At 51.3% G+C, this 14,368-nt stretch overlaps 1 protein-coding gene across 1 annotated transcript in view; it reads left to right on the top strand.

Annotated features, from left to right (window-relative positions):
* GREB1 (growth regulating estrogen receptor binding 1) overlaps nt 1-14,368 on the top strand; it is a 69,431-nt gene that overhangs the window by 43,971 nt on the left and 11,092 nt on the right. Inside the window, exons 20-25 of the mRNA XM_024737736.1 lie at nt 1,589-1,678; nt 4,592-5,205; nt 7,700-7,802; nt 10,080-10,238; nt 11,507-11,649; nt 13,824-13,985. Of these exons, the coding sequence (XP_024593504.1) occupies nt 1,589-1,678; nt 4,592-5,205; nt 7,700-7,802; nt 10,080-10,238; nt 11,507-11,649; nt 13,824-13,985 (1,271 nt within the window). The remainder of the gene's footprint in view (nt 1-1,588; nt 1,679-4,591; nt 5,206-7,699; nt 7,803-10,079; nt 10,239-11,506; nt 11,650-13,823; nt 13,986-14,368) is intronic.

Genomic DNA, 14,368 nt, shown 5'->3' with positions numbered 1-14,368 from the left:
TACTGCCTGGTTTAAGATTCACTCGCTTGTTTCCTCTATGTGAATTAACAGGATCTGTCCCTTATTGAGATTTGTGAAAACAGGCTAGTTTCGTTTGCAGACATCAAAGTTCAACGCCATGTATTTTTTTATTTAGTTTTTATTGTGGTACGCGGGCCTCTTGCCGCTGCGGCCTCTCCTGTTGCGGAGCACAGGCTCCGGATGCACAGGCTCAGCGGCCATGGCTCACGGGCCCAGCCGCTCCGCGGCATGTGGGATCTTCCCGGACCGGGTCACGAACCTGTGTCCCCTGCATTGGCAGGCGGACTCTCAACCACTGCGCCACCAGGGAAGCCCAACGCCATGTATTTTAATAGGACACATAAATCGGAGCAATGCAAGGCATTTGGCTGTAGTCAATAGGATAGCGAGAGAAAATAAAAAGCTGCTACTACAAATATGCAAGGCATTCGTGGGGTTTGGTGTAGCAGAGAGAGAGATGGAAGGAGAGCTGGAAGATGAGGACTCTCTTCCCCCTCCATCTCTGGCTGTGTGGCTTTGGACAGGTCATGTCACCTCTCCAAGCCTCAGATGACTCATCTGTAAAGTGGGGTGGAAAGACCCGCCTGGTGCTGTGGGAACCTTTCACAGACGTGAATGGGACCCTGACATGAAATTGCCCGTGGAGTGAATCCACACTCCTGGAATCTCCCGACCCACCTCCGTCCTTTCCCCATTCTTTCCTCTTGGCTTCCGGCCCCTTCGCCGCACCCCGGGCTCTTGGCCACACTCATCCCATGAATGTGCTCTGCTCTGTCACCTGTGGGCCACACAGGCGTTCTCCCGGCCACTCGCGTCCCCTCTGCTCCGTGCTTCACCTGGAGATCCCTGCCGGCCCTTCAGAACTGGGATCAGGGTCACCTTTCCCAGGATATTTCCTTGCTCCTACTTCTCCCTGCTGGTGGGCACCTGGCCCCTGGGCTCCTCCCTCTTTGCTCTCCTTACTCTGTCCTATAGCTGTGACCCCTGGGCAGGAGCCTCACTGACCCCCCGGTGCCTCACTGGCCTGCTCTGTGTTGTACACCTGTCTCCTTAGCACTCCCTCAGAGGAGGGTGCCTGGGAACGTGGATGGATGGATGGATGGAGGGATGGATGGATGGAGGGATGGAAGGAAGTAGGGATGGATGGAGGGATGGATGGATAGAAGGAGGGATGGATGGAGGGATGGAAGGAGGGATGGATGGATGGATGGAAGGAGGGGTGGATGGAGGGATGGAAGGAGGGGTGGGTGGAGGGATGGAAGGAGGGATGGATGGAGGGATGGATGTATGGAAGTAGGGATGGATGGATGGATGGATGGAAGGAGGGATGGATGGATGGATGGATGGAAGGAGGGATGGATGGAGGGATGGATGGAAGGAGGGATGGATGGATGGATGGATGGAAGTAGGGATGGATGGATGGATGGAGGGATGGATGGGTGGTTGGGTGGGTGGGTGGATAGATGAGAGATGATACGTGTGAACGCACTTTGTAAACTGTGAAGTGCTGGGGGAACGTACAGGACCATGATTACAAGGCCTCTTCAGTGTGTGTGTTTTGAAACAGGCTCCACATCAGAGAAGAGGAGCCCCGTGAAGAGAGAACGATCCCGCTCCCATGACTCTGCGTCTTCATCCCTCTCCTCTAAGGCATCCAGTAAGTCTCCAAGGGGTAAAGATCCCGCAATTGACCGTTTTTGTTTTTTGAGATTTCAAAGAATGAAATGAGATCCTTTATTTTCAACTAGAACTGGAAACAGAAGGGATCTACGAAGAACTGGCCTTTCTAGAGAGTACGCATCTTTCTGGACTTGGGCGGGGAGTGGGGGGGTCCTTCCTGGGAGGAGGTCATGGCCTCTGCCCCTGCAGGGCCTGTGCCGGGTGGTGTCAGAGGGCCCTCCCTCTGTGCTCTACAGGCAGCTGTTGGAATCAGGGGAGAAGAGCTGGATGAGTATTCTTGTCGAGTCTGAGGGTGGAGAGAAGTGGACACAGAAGACTTCACTGGGGGAGAAATAACAAAATTTAGCAAGTGTCACTGACCCCTGGACCTGGACCACACTTTGGTGGAGGGGGCGGGGAATGTGGATGAAGTGCTCCAGGTCTCTGCTCTGAGGGATGCCTTGGCCTTAGGAGCAGTCAGCATGGGCACACGTGAGACAGTATGGCATGTCTTCCCACCACAAGCATTTACGGAGAAGCTGCTCTCTACCTGGCTCAGGGCATTGAGAGACCTATTAGATACGGACCTGCTCTCAAGGAAACCGTTGTCCCTTTGGACCAGGTTATGTTGCAGTAGGGCGGATGTATTTTTTCTGCACACATATTCGCACCTGTGCGGTATTACGGTTATGCATATGAGGAAGTAATTAATTTTGTCTCAGGTGAGGCAGATTTAGCAGTAGGGTGTGATCCCTGCAGGTTTCAGAGAGCAGCTGGCCTTTGGGCCTTGAAGGAGAAGGCTTTCCAGTGCAGGAGAAGGTATTCCAGGTGGAGGAGACTTCACAGGTAGAGGAGGCTTGGGGCCTGAAGGTGTGTGTGGTGCTTGGGTGCAGTGAGTGGTCCCAGGGTTACAGCTCAGGGTCAGGGCGTGGCTGCAAAGGTCAGAGCACATCGGGGGGTTGACTTGGGGCATTCTTTGGTTTCCTTTCTCTTTCCCCCTCCCCACCTGCCCACGGATAATAGTGGGCCAGTGGTGGGGCTCTCCCTCACAGGTGTGCACAGAGGGAGTCAGACGAGGCCTCCTTAACATGAGCCTGGTCTCTGTGATAGAAGAAAGGTCTGATTTATAGGCTGGAGTCAGTCAGAAAAGCCAAATGCTGCAGCTTGTTGTCCTTCTGGCCCAAGCAATAGAGGGAGCCCAGGGTACCAGGGGGGCATCTGTGCCGTTAGGATAGAGAGGTGTGGTGCTTTGTTCTTCCCTGATCCTGGGCTGACAGCTTTCTAGAAGGTTCTGGGACACGCAGGTCTGTGCAGTTTCTTCAGGTGGAGTAGAATGCCCAGGCTGCCAGCCAGCCTCCTCTTCCGGTGAGGTGGCTTTTTAAAATTCCACAGAGGGTCCTGGGATCTTAGGGGTCTCTGATGAGATGCTTCCCGTGTCTCTGATGAGATGCTTCCCATGTCTCTGATGAGATGCTTCCCGTGTCTCTGATGAGATGCTTCCCATGTCTCTGATGAGATGCTTCCCGTGTCTCTGATGAGATGCTTCCCGTGGCCTTCGGTGTAACTCCCACGTTTCAGGAGGTCCAGGGAGAGGAGACTTGGCCACAGGAGTCAAGAGCAGGGGACGGGATCACGCGAGTCAGCCTGGGAGGGGCTGGGTCCCTCTTTTATAGACTGACAGTCCCCCTGGGTTCAACCGGGGCAGAATGACTGAGGTCAGGGCGGGTGGGCGGAGGGAAACATCAGTGTGGGTCTCCGTCCTCCGGGTCCTCCCCGTCTGGGCTTCACAACCTAGGACATGGGTGAAGACATTTGGGTCCCCGTGGTCTACTTTTAGAACCTCATGCCCCTTTCGTGTGCTTTGTGTCCACCCGTCCCTCCCCCGGGCCAGATGCCCAGGTCCTCACAGCCTCCCCGACCCTGGTCCTTAGCTCCTCGCTGCCTCTGAGCTGATCACCTCGGGTGGCTTGCCCGGGGAAGAGGCATTTTAGCAGGAGTCAGGCCTTTGGCCTAGGGGAACAGGCCGGTGCTGCGTTTCCTCTGTCCACGAGCAGCCTGTAACCAGCCTGCCAGGCTGCGGGGTTGAGTCAGAGCCTTGCTGGGGAGCTGGGGTCCAGGGGGGAGGTTGGCTGAGTGGTGTGGTGAGCAGCGCAGGCTGAACCAAGTGCCGTGGGGTGGGGTCTGGGGAGGGTGGCCTGGGAAGCAGCTCCCCTCGTCTCCAGGAAAACAGCCGAGCTAAGATAGAGATGTGGTTCCCGTGGAGCCTGAGGTCCTCGGAGTTGCTCGGAGCTGGCACGCATGCCCCGGGCAGATGTGGCTGGGTTGATATGAAAGACAGCTTTTATTGTCTTTCATTGATATAAAAGACAACGCTGCCCCTCCGTGTTCCAGGGACCCACACTCTTCTTGCCTTTCAGCATGGTCCACGTGGGGAAAAGGGCAAAAGAAACCCCGTATCTGGGTAGCTGCTGTGCATACTGCATTTTCCGTCTTGAGTTCTTCTAGAAGCTAAGTGGTTGTAGCATTAGAGTCAAGCCTTTTCAGTCCTGTGAGTTTTGCTGCTTTGAACCAGAAGCACCGCTATGCTGTACAGAGGGGAGATCAGAGCTCCAGGACCCACCTGTACAGAAGCAGGAGTGTAGGCTGGGCACTGAAGGTGAGGGTTCTGGAACAGATCGGGCGGGGGGTGCAGAGGAGAGGCCTTTGCGACGTGTATGGGGCCAGGGAGCGGTGCTGGCTGTCTCCCCGCAGTGCCTCTTGGCTTTGTCAGAAGGACAGAGGAGTCTGTATTTAACCAGAGGTGGGATGGCATTGACGGAAATTCCCAGTCGTCGCAGGTAAGGGGAGTTGGTGCTGCAGAAGCAGGAGCGGCGGGTGCGGGGCCCTGACTGACGGGACCCTCTCTCCGCAGGCTCAGCGCGGTGCGGCGAGTCACCGGCTCAGGCTCCGCCGGCGGGGCCCTCGCGGGGGGACCGGGCCCGATCGCCTCAGCCCTGCGGCCCCGCGGAGGAGGGCAGGGCCCTGGGAGAGAGACAGTGGCCCCGGGCAGGGCGGGGGCCGCCGTCGGTCATCAGCAGGTGCAGCCCCGGGCTGGCCCCCCAGCCGGAGCCCGGCCTCAAGACCAGCCAGTGGAGCATCCAGGTGTCAGTTCCCTCATCGTCCTCCTCGGGCTCGTCCGCGATGCACGCCGCCGGCCCGCTCGTCCTGCAGGCCGCGCAGTGCTCCATGACCAAGGCCTGCCGGCGGCCGCCTGTGGTCTTCCTGCCCAAGCTGGTGTATGACATGGTCACGTCCACCGACGGCAGCGGCCTGCCCAAGGCCGCCTCGCTCCTGCCCTCGCACTCGGTCATGTGGGCCAGCTCGTTCCGGCCCCTGCTCAGCAAGACCATGACGTCCACAGAGCAGTCACTGTACTACCGGCAGTGGACGGTGCCCCGGCCCAGCCACATGGACTACGGCAGCCGCGCCGAGGGCCGCGTGGACGGCTTCCACCCACGCCGGCTGCTGCTCAGCGGGCCCCCCCAGGTGGGTGCCGCCCCGTGCGCCCGGGCTCCGCGGGGCTTGTGTTCGCGCCCAGAGGCAGGTTTGGGGCTTATTCACACCTGCCTTGCCGCGGTGGAATCTCGGATGGCCCCAAGTGGGCAGGTGGACGGCTGGGTGACCTCCATCCTCTGACCCCGGTTTCCTCTTCTGCGTGATGTGTGGGTGGAGTTCTCTGCGGGTGCTTGTTGCTCCTTCAGACAATGATTCTGCATTTCCCACACTATTGCATTCAGTCCTCACGGTCAGTCTGCGGTTCCCTCCCACTCTGACAAGGGAAGCCAAGCCCTGTTTCTGCCCTGCAAGATTTTGGTGAAACTGACCAGGGAGATGAGAGCCCTGTCACCATCTCCCAGCTGTCTGTGTTTTTCTGACAACAAAAGACCGTTTCACCTGTCAACATGGCAGGAACCTGGGCGGTGTGAATGTCAGGTGTCGTGAGCGTGTAAGGAGGACACACGAGGTTGGTCTGGGGGCTCGGGAGGGGGCTCAGCCAGACAGGGCAGGGCCGGAGGGTGGGCCCTACAGTGAACTGCCTGGGGTTGGATTCGGACTAGAACATCACCTGAGCCCTGGGCCGCTTCCAGCCTTCTCTGTGCCTCAGTGTTCTCGTCTGAGAGTGAGGAAGATAATAGCCTTGTGATAAACTCTATCACAAAAACAGGAGTGTTAAACAGGAGAGTAACTGTAGGGCACCTGGAACACGGCCTGCCCCCTGGAAAGCACTGTTATTGTCACCATCATCATCACTGTCCCAGTTCAAGACGTGTTTCCTTTTCACACCGAATGTTCATTCCCCTGCCAGGTACCTACCCCAAGAAACCCAAACCCACAAAAATATGTATAAGAATGCTCATTTTTGTATTGTTTACAGTAGTTAAAAAACAGACTGGAAACAACTTAAGTTGCATTGGTCAAGTTCGGTTGAAAATATTTGGGCACAGAAATATGCAATTCAGCCACAGAAAGTTTGAACTATTCAATAGCTCTTTATATACTGACGCTGAAATTTCTCTAAGATATTTACATTTTAAAGATCAAGTTGCAGAATAATATACACGTGGTGTCATATCAATTATGAAAAAAAAATCAGTGTGTGTATGTGTCTGCGTGTGTGAAAATATCTAAAAACTCCCTGACAGGAGAGCTTGGGGGCGGCAGGGGACTGGAATTTGTGACCATTCTACTTTATTATTGATCTGTATTTCTTGAACTTTTAAATGAGTATATAGTACTTTTCATAATTTAAAAAAATAGGAAAAAATAAAATGTTTTTTTAAAAGGATTCCTGGTTTCTCCATACCCCTCACATTACTGAATGTTATCAATCTTTAAAAGCTTTTGCCTTTTTGATAGGGGAGAAATAGTATATTTCTAGTATAATAGTAAGGGTGAATATATTTTAATATATTTATTGGTCATTGGTACTTCTTTTACAGTGACTTTCTGGTTTTGGTTCTCTATTTTTCCTTTAGTCCGTTTGACTTTTATTCTTTTGCTTTGTTCTTTAGATTATAAATTTTAATCCTTTGTCAATTATATGTATTGCATATATTTTCTCCAAAACTCCCCCCAGTTGTGCTTCATATTTTCTTTTTAAACGGGTCAGTTATTTCCGGGACTTCCCTAGCAGTCCAGTGGTTAGGACTCCACGCTTCCACTGCCGGGGGTGTGGGTTCCATCCCTGGTCGGGGAGCTAAGGTCCCACATGCCGTGCAGCGGTGCCAAAAAAATAAAAATAAAAAGTTAGTTATTTCCATTCATCAGCATTTATCGAATACTTGCTGTGAACCGGGCGTTGAGCTAAGAACTTGGAGAGCACATTCTTAGCGCACCAGGTTGGAGGGAGGCGAGGATAGCCCACAGGTACCCAGGTAACCAGTTGTGACCTCAGTGAACTAAGACCAATAGTATACTGGCCTGGTGCTGGGCTTGAGGGGGCAGGGGATTTTCTAAAACAAGAAGAAAGAGAAGGAAGAAGAGAAAAATCATTTTATTTCTTTTCCTGGCCTTAGGAGGAGAGAAATGTGATGCCAGCCTTTTATGTCCCGCACAGTGAATTTTGTTGTCTTACTACAGCCGTATCAGTTAATATAAGGTAGCAATTTGCACTTACGCAAGACTCTTTTAAGACATTATCGAAATGTCAGTTCATTCTTTTTTGAAGCAACCTTTGTTCAGCTCCTGATGGAGTCCTACTTCTAACGGCTTAAACCATGTGGCCAGTTAAAATCTGGAAAGACATTTGCAATGATTTATAAGCAGGTGGGTCTCCCGCCCACCGGAGTTCATCTGTCTGCCTGCCATGCTTCTTCAGGCCACATTTTCCCTCAAGTGTCTTTGCATCCCCCCAGCCCTCCTATTAATTAGGTGAGATGGTTATAAGAGGTGGCGGCGTGGAGGCATGTCAGGTGCTCAGTCAGCGCCCGCACGTAGGCAGGGCGTACTGAGGCTGGCTCCTGTTTCGCTGTCTCTACAGATCGGGAAGACAGGCGCCTACCTGCAATTCCTCAGCATTTTGTCCAGAATGCTCATTCGGCTGACGGAAGTGGATGTTTACGATGAAGAAGAGATCAATATCAGTGAGTTATCTGCTGATGACGCTGGGGCTTGGAATCATCTTTAGTCGGTTTCTCAAGTGACTTCCGCTGTATCTTTTACTTTGAAGATGGAATTCTCAGATTAATGATCTGACTCTTCCCAAGGGCCTTGTAGGGCTGCTTTTATCCTGCCCTTGTAGCCATTTTGCTCAGTCCTAGAACAGTGCCTGGGAGGGCTTGGTGGGAGATAAAATTACGCTACTAAAAATACCCGCTGTTTACTGCGTACCTTCCAAACGTCAACCACCGTGCTAGATGGTTTACCTGCTGTTTACTGCACACCTTCCAAACGTCAACCACTGTGCTAGATGGTTTACGTAAGTCACCACATTTCATTTCCTGTGCCACACCAAGAGATGGATAATGTTATTCGGTTCCGGAATAACACGTTCAGGAGTCCAGCTGGGAGGTGGCAGAGCTGGAACCAAACTAGATTTCGCTGCTGCCTCTAGAAAGTGGGGTTGTCCATCAGGGGAGGGTTTCCCTCTCAGGCTGCTGAGCACATAGGTCAACATCTTGGGGCAAAATGGAAACATATGCTATGCAGGGAATAGCCTTTTCTTCTCATTCACAGAACAGAATTTACCCTGATTAAGGTAAGACTCTTTGAACAGCTGTTTCATGCTTATTGTAGAACACCTCCTCCATTTCCTCTTCTAGCGCCCCTCCAGTGGCTCAGAAACTTGGTCTGGTAAAGGAATCCATTGCTTTGGAAATGAAGATTTGTGTAAGGAGTCGTGTGTTGTAGAGAAGGGGCCCCAGTAAGCTTGTAACAGCACTTGTATTATGTATGTTTAAGCTGTACGGCTGGATGATTTGGTCCATGTATACACTGTGAAGTAATCTCCGCAATCACGCTAGGAACATATTCGTCACCTCACGTAGTTACCGTGTTCAGCAGCAGTATTCACAATAGCCAAGACATGGAAACAACCATATGTTGTCCATTAATGGACAGACGTCCACCAGCAGTTGCGTGGATAACGATGGGGTATGTACTGGCGATGTATTCAGCCTTGACAAGGAAGGAAATCCTGTCATTTGGATACACAGAACTTTTTTTAGATGCTCTTGCTGTGTTTGAGTTTTGACTTGGAGAAAATTTAGGACCAAGGAAGCCCATCCAGTCCTTGGTCTTTCCTTTGAAGGAGAAGGGAAAGAGGCTTTTCATCGAAACTCTGAGCTTTCCACCGTTTCCCCACAGTTTGAAACCACTTTTCAAATGAAAGTCAACAGGTCTGCTGAATTTGTGTCTCATTTTGTTGGATATAACAATGATAAAGATAGGGTTTGAATCCTGTTTGTTAAACTTCAAAGCCTTACTTTCTTAAATACTCTCTTATTGCCTTGGGTTTCTCTTGGGCAAAATGTGTGTAATTCCTGTTTTACAGGATGTGGTGAAGATGAGCGGATGTTACACATACGAAGCACTGAGCACCTATTAAATACAGAATGAATGTTCCTCTCCCTCTTCTTTCCTTACTTTTTCTGTTTCTTATGGACATGTACTCTGCCCATATATATATAATAGGATACACTGATATAGATATATAGATATATATCACTATCGTCTATACTATATATATGTCATATCAAATATGTAAAGTCAATATGACGTAAAATGATATTGATCAATTGACGTAAAATCAATATGTTACATAAGTTTGAGTTGGACCAACTAGATTTTTTTACCTTTTAGCCAACAAGCATTTAGTGAGCCCTGTAGACTACACCAATTATAACGTAGGGTGACACACTGCAAATGTGCAAATGTGGGTCGGGCCGTGAGTAGTGGTGGCATTCAGAAGGAGAAACCAGTGTACCTGAGCATTCAGAAGAGGCTTCCTAGAAGTGAAGTGATAGGAGTTGGGCCTTACTGGCTGGGTAGCATTTAGATGTAAGAGCAAGAGAGAGAACTGCATTAAGTTCTGCCAGTGGTGTGGACCAGTGTGGTGTATTTGGGGGACGGTGCCGGGGAGAAGCCCAGAGCCCAGGGGTAGGTGTACTGCCAGGAGTGGAAGTTAGTGGAAGTTAGAAGAGCAACCCCATCCCATAGGAAACACAGCATAAGGCTGTTTGTCTGGATAGAGATCCTGAAAATGGGACGGGTGCCAGAGTATTTGAGATCCAGGGGAGTTCCCCAGGTAACCTGTAGACTCAGTATCAGTTCCACTCCTACCATCATCCTTGTGCACATTTGACCTAAGTCCTTCTCGCTTCCTGTTTTGTCATATATCTGTGTTTCTACTGATGCTGTAGACCTCAGAGAAGAATCAGATTGGCATTACCTCCAGCTCAGTGACCCCTGGCCGGACCTGGAGCTGTTCAAGAAGTTGCCTTTTGACTACATCATTCACGACCCGAAGTATGAGGATGCCAGTCTGATCTGTTCACACCATCAGGGCATAAAGAGCGAAGGTCAGATTTTTAAATCTCTTGCTGCTACCTTCTTCCAGACTACATGGGAGTAGCCTCTTAAAGGGACGAGCTGAGTTTTGTTAGCGATGAACTCATCTGGTGGCGGTGGGTGAGCCGACAGTGCCTCACCTGACAGGAAGGGCTCTTCACAGACCACACGAGGGAAGACTCGTGGCTCGGTTGGTGCTGAATAACGGTGAGGACCCTCTTGGTGGTTTATCATGATCGGAGTATTCTGAAGGTTCTGGTTAATAGAGGAAAAAGACGTGTATGTTTCTCTAGGAACTTGGATTGTAACAAAATGCACCTATTTCCCTTTCTGCCCTTGGTCTCTCATTTTCTCGCTCCTTCTTCAGAGACTGCTGACTTCCACAGTATTATGACCCTGCTGGGTTTCAGGGTCACTGGCAGCAAACATCGGACATGAGTGGCCAGTGTGATTACAAGCACTGACTAGGGAAGTTTGGTGAATGCTGCGTGAGAGGAAAATACCGGTCTCCTTGTCAAACCAATCATTTTATCTTTGTTGCTCTCAGAGCAGATCGCTTTTTTTTCTTTTTTTAAAGATTTAATTAATTAATTAATTTATTTATTTATTTTATTGGCTGCGTTGGGTCTTCTGTTGTTGTGCGCTGGCTTTCTCTAGTTGCAGCGAGCGGGGGCTACTCTTCGTTGTGGTGTGAGGGCTTTTCATTGCAGTGCTTCTCTTGTTGTGGAGCACAGGCTCTAGGCGCTCAGGCTTCAGTAGTTGTGGCACACGGGCTTCAGTAGTTGTGACACATGGGCTTAGTTGCTCTGCGGCATGTGGGATCCTCCCGGACCAGGGCTCGAACTCACGTCCCCTGCCTTGGCAGGCGGATTCTTAACCACTGCGCCACCAGGGAAGCCCAAGCAGATCACTTTTACTGAAGGTTCCTTCACATAGTAGACCTTCTCGAATGGAGGTTGACTGTTAAAATCTTAATTTTGCTAAGTCATTTGAAAACCTGGAGGTGATTCATGTGCTTTACAGTGCTTGCATATTATGTAGCGAATCCTTGAATATGTTTATGAACCATGCATAGGTGCATGCGTAAGACGCCATGTGAACGTAGCCTTCAGTTTATCCCACTGAGACTCTGTCCTTTCTGACCAGCTGAGTCACCTTGGGGCAGACAGGTGAGAGGTGATCGCACAAAGTCCTGTTACCGTGGTTCCCTGTGGGTAGGCAGGGGAGAGAACGTGGGCTCTGCCTCGTGCTGTTCTTTAATGCTGGGGATTTCGTGCAGACAGAGGGACACGCCGGAAGCCAGAGGACCTCTACGTGCGGCGCCAGACGGCGCGGATGAGGCTCTCCAAGTATGCGGCATACAACACGTACCACCACTGCGAGCAGTGCCACCAGTACATGGGCTTCCACCCCCGCTACCAGGTAGGACGGAGCCCCCGCTCCAGTGGCACTTCCCATTTTACGCTTAGTATTTCTTTTCATCTCAGACCCAGACGGGGAAAGAGGAGGAGGGGGCAGCAGGAGCTGATGGGAGCCAGTCAGACACCTGTGTGGCCCAGTTTTTTTTTACATTCTTCCCCCATCAGTTATTATGTACTTCGTGCATCATATGTATATTCACGTATGTGGGTACGTATGCTCACAATACATAATATGTATAATCGTGCGTTATTTACCCCATGCTTATAAACATTTACATTAAATCACTGGTATTACATAGTACGTGTATTTGTGAATTGTAAATAGCTCATTAGGTCCAATCAATTCCAGTCAATATGCACGTCATAATGAATTATTTACGGTTCAGCCATCACCATATTATCACTGTCACACGCATGAAATAAAATACCCGTCATCACAACCCTTATCCTCACTATTATCCTATCAGTAGGAGGCCTTCCACCGCTGTCAGGATTTACACGCAAATGAATAATCATCCGAGAAAACAACAAAAAAATAACATTGTTTTACCTGCACCGATAGCTATTACAGCACGAGTTAATTTATACTTGTCTATACGACTTACATGCTCATATATACATGAGTGCATGCCCCAGAAAGGCCCAAAGGTGGCAAGAGCGCTGGCTTGCTCTGTCCGTCCCCTCTACAGAGGGAAACAGCAGACAGTAGCTTTAATTTTCCCGAATCTGCTCGGCCTTGAGCTCAGCTTCCACTGAAGTAGCACCTGTCTTCTTTTAGCACAGATTTTTTTAAACGATGTAATTTTACTGTAGACGAAATTAGAAAATACATATGAGCAGTTTTTCAGAGGATTAAAATAATCAGAAATCCTATTTGCTCCAGAATAATTCTCCTAACACTTTTTCCCTCGGAGATGAAGCTTTTCTTTCAAGGCAGAGAAACCTATAAGTGAAAACATTGTCTTGATTTTGAAATGTAAAGATCTGGAGAGACTCAAGGGGTTCAGTCCCTGGTCACTTCAGGGTCTGCAGTGAAGGAATGAATGAAGCATGGGGGGAAGGAGGAGGGTGGGTTTGAGCTCTGGCCGGCGGGCCGGGCCTGTGTGCAGGCGCGTGGGTCTGGGGGGCCGCACTGGCAGGGGACGTGAAACCAGGCCCTGCGAGGAGCACTGAGGGGCCCCCTGCTGGCATTTCCCTGCCTCTACTTGTTCCGTTCTTCCTTCATCGCTCAAGGCTCCCTGAGAGGAAGTCTTAGGAGACTCCTCAGTTACGACCCTCTGTGTTCCCTCCCCAGGTCAGAATCTGTTTCTCCCTCATCTCTGCTCTCAAAGTAGAGCCACAGTAGGACTTCACAGCCAGTGTGTCCTGGCCCGCATCGGCCCTCCCCTGGCCCCCGTGGTTCCCGGGAGGGCACAGCGCAGGCTAGCTGCACGTCTGCAGGAGGGGCTGTCAGATGGAGGGTGAGGGTCAGGGAAGACCCCTCTGTGGACGCCTGAGCTGAGAACTGGAGGAGGCGTGAGCATGGCCTGGGCAGAGCAGGGCTTGGAGGTCGCACCAGAGAGCAGTGTGGGCACGGTGACTGGGTGAGGGGAGGGCTCCTTGGACAGAGTGACTAGAAGTGAGGCTAGACTGGGGATCGGAGTGAGCCCAAGACCCGTGGGTGTCAGTTTCCACGTCCACCAAGTGGGGGTGAGGACATAGGGTTGTTAATTGCTTCACAGATGGTTAATTTTAATGCCAAGGGGACGGGAGGGGGCCTGGACATGGTGCGTGAGATAGAAGCGCACAAGTTCGCAGTTATTGTCTTATTAATATGCTGTTGCATGTATTACCTATGGTGGGAAAATAACCTTTGTTACAATTAACAATGTGATCCGGCACGTGAATGCTTTAGTTGGTAACCCAGCGCACCTCTGGGTCGGGTCCAGCGTCGGGAAAGGCTGGGCGGCCGACGTGGCGTTGCTGGGTGAAGCGCGGTCAGCACCGGGACGGGAGCGGCCGCTGGCCCAGTGGGTGTGGCCTCGGGTGTGGGCGTCCACACTGTGTCCTGGCGTCAGCCTGGGGCAGAGGCGGCAGCGACCTCTGTGTGGTCATGGCCACGGCGGGCCTGGGTTCTTCCGGGAAGTCAGGCCGGACTCTGATGACAAGCTCTGTCCTTTCCCCCTCGCACCTCAGCTCTATGAGTCCACCCTGCACGCCTTTGCCTTCTCTTACTCCATGCTAGGAGAGGAGATCCAGCTCCACTTCATCATCCCCAAGTCCAAGGAGCACCACTTTGTCTTCAGCCAACCTGGAGGCCAGCTGGAGAGCATGAGGCTGCCCCTCGTCACAGACAAGGTACTGGCTTCGAGTCCCCGGGGGCGAATCAAAGTGGCTGCAAGGGGCCACCGAGCTCTTGATGAGTCGGGCACGTGGGGCGGGGTGTGGCGGCGAGAGACGAGCATGGTGGCTCAATGTGGAGGAGACTGGGGAGCACAAGGGCTTTGTGGCCACTCAGGGTCAAATCTGAGTCAACTTTGGCATCACACTGTCACTTGACACCTCTGAGCCTCAGCGTCCTCGTCTGGAAGTTTGGCCAATAATAACTCTTGCAAAAGCTTGTGGTGAGAATTGTATGGAATAACCAACGTCAGGCACCAGCACGGTACCTGGAAGATAACAAGGGCCAGTAAACGTTCGTCCCTTCCACTATCTTTTCTTTCATGCTGTCTCTTATGGAA

This window comes from Neophocaena asiaeorientalis, unplaced genomic scaffold (genome assembly GCF_003031525.2).
Source record: "Neophocaena asiaeorientalis asiaeorientalis breed wild unplaced genomic scaffold, Neophocaena_asiaeorientalis_V1.1 scaffold396, whole genome shotgun sequence".
Taxonomy (NCBI): Eukaryota; Metazoa; Chordata; class Mammalia; order Artiodactyla; family Phocoenidae; genus Neophocaena; species Neophocaena asiaeorientalis.
This window is presented reverse-complemented; position numbering and strand designations above follow the sequence as displayed.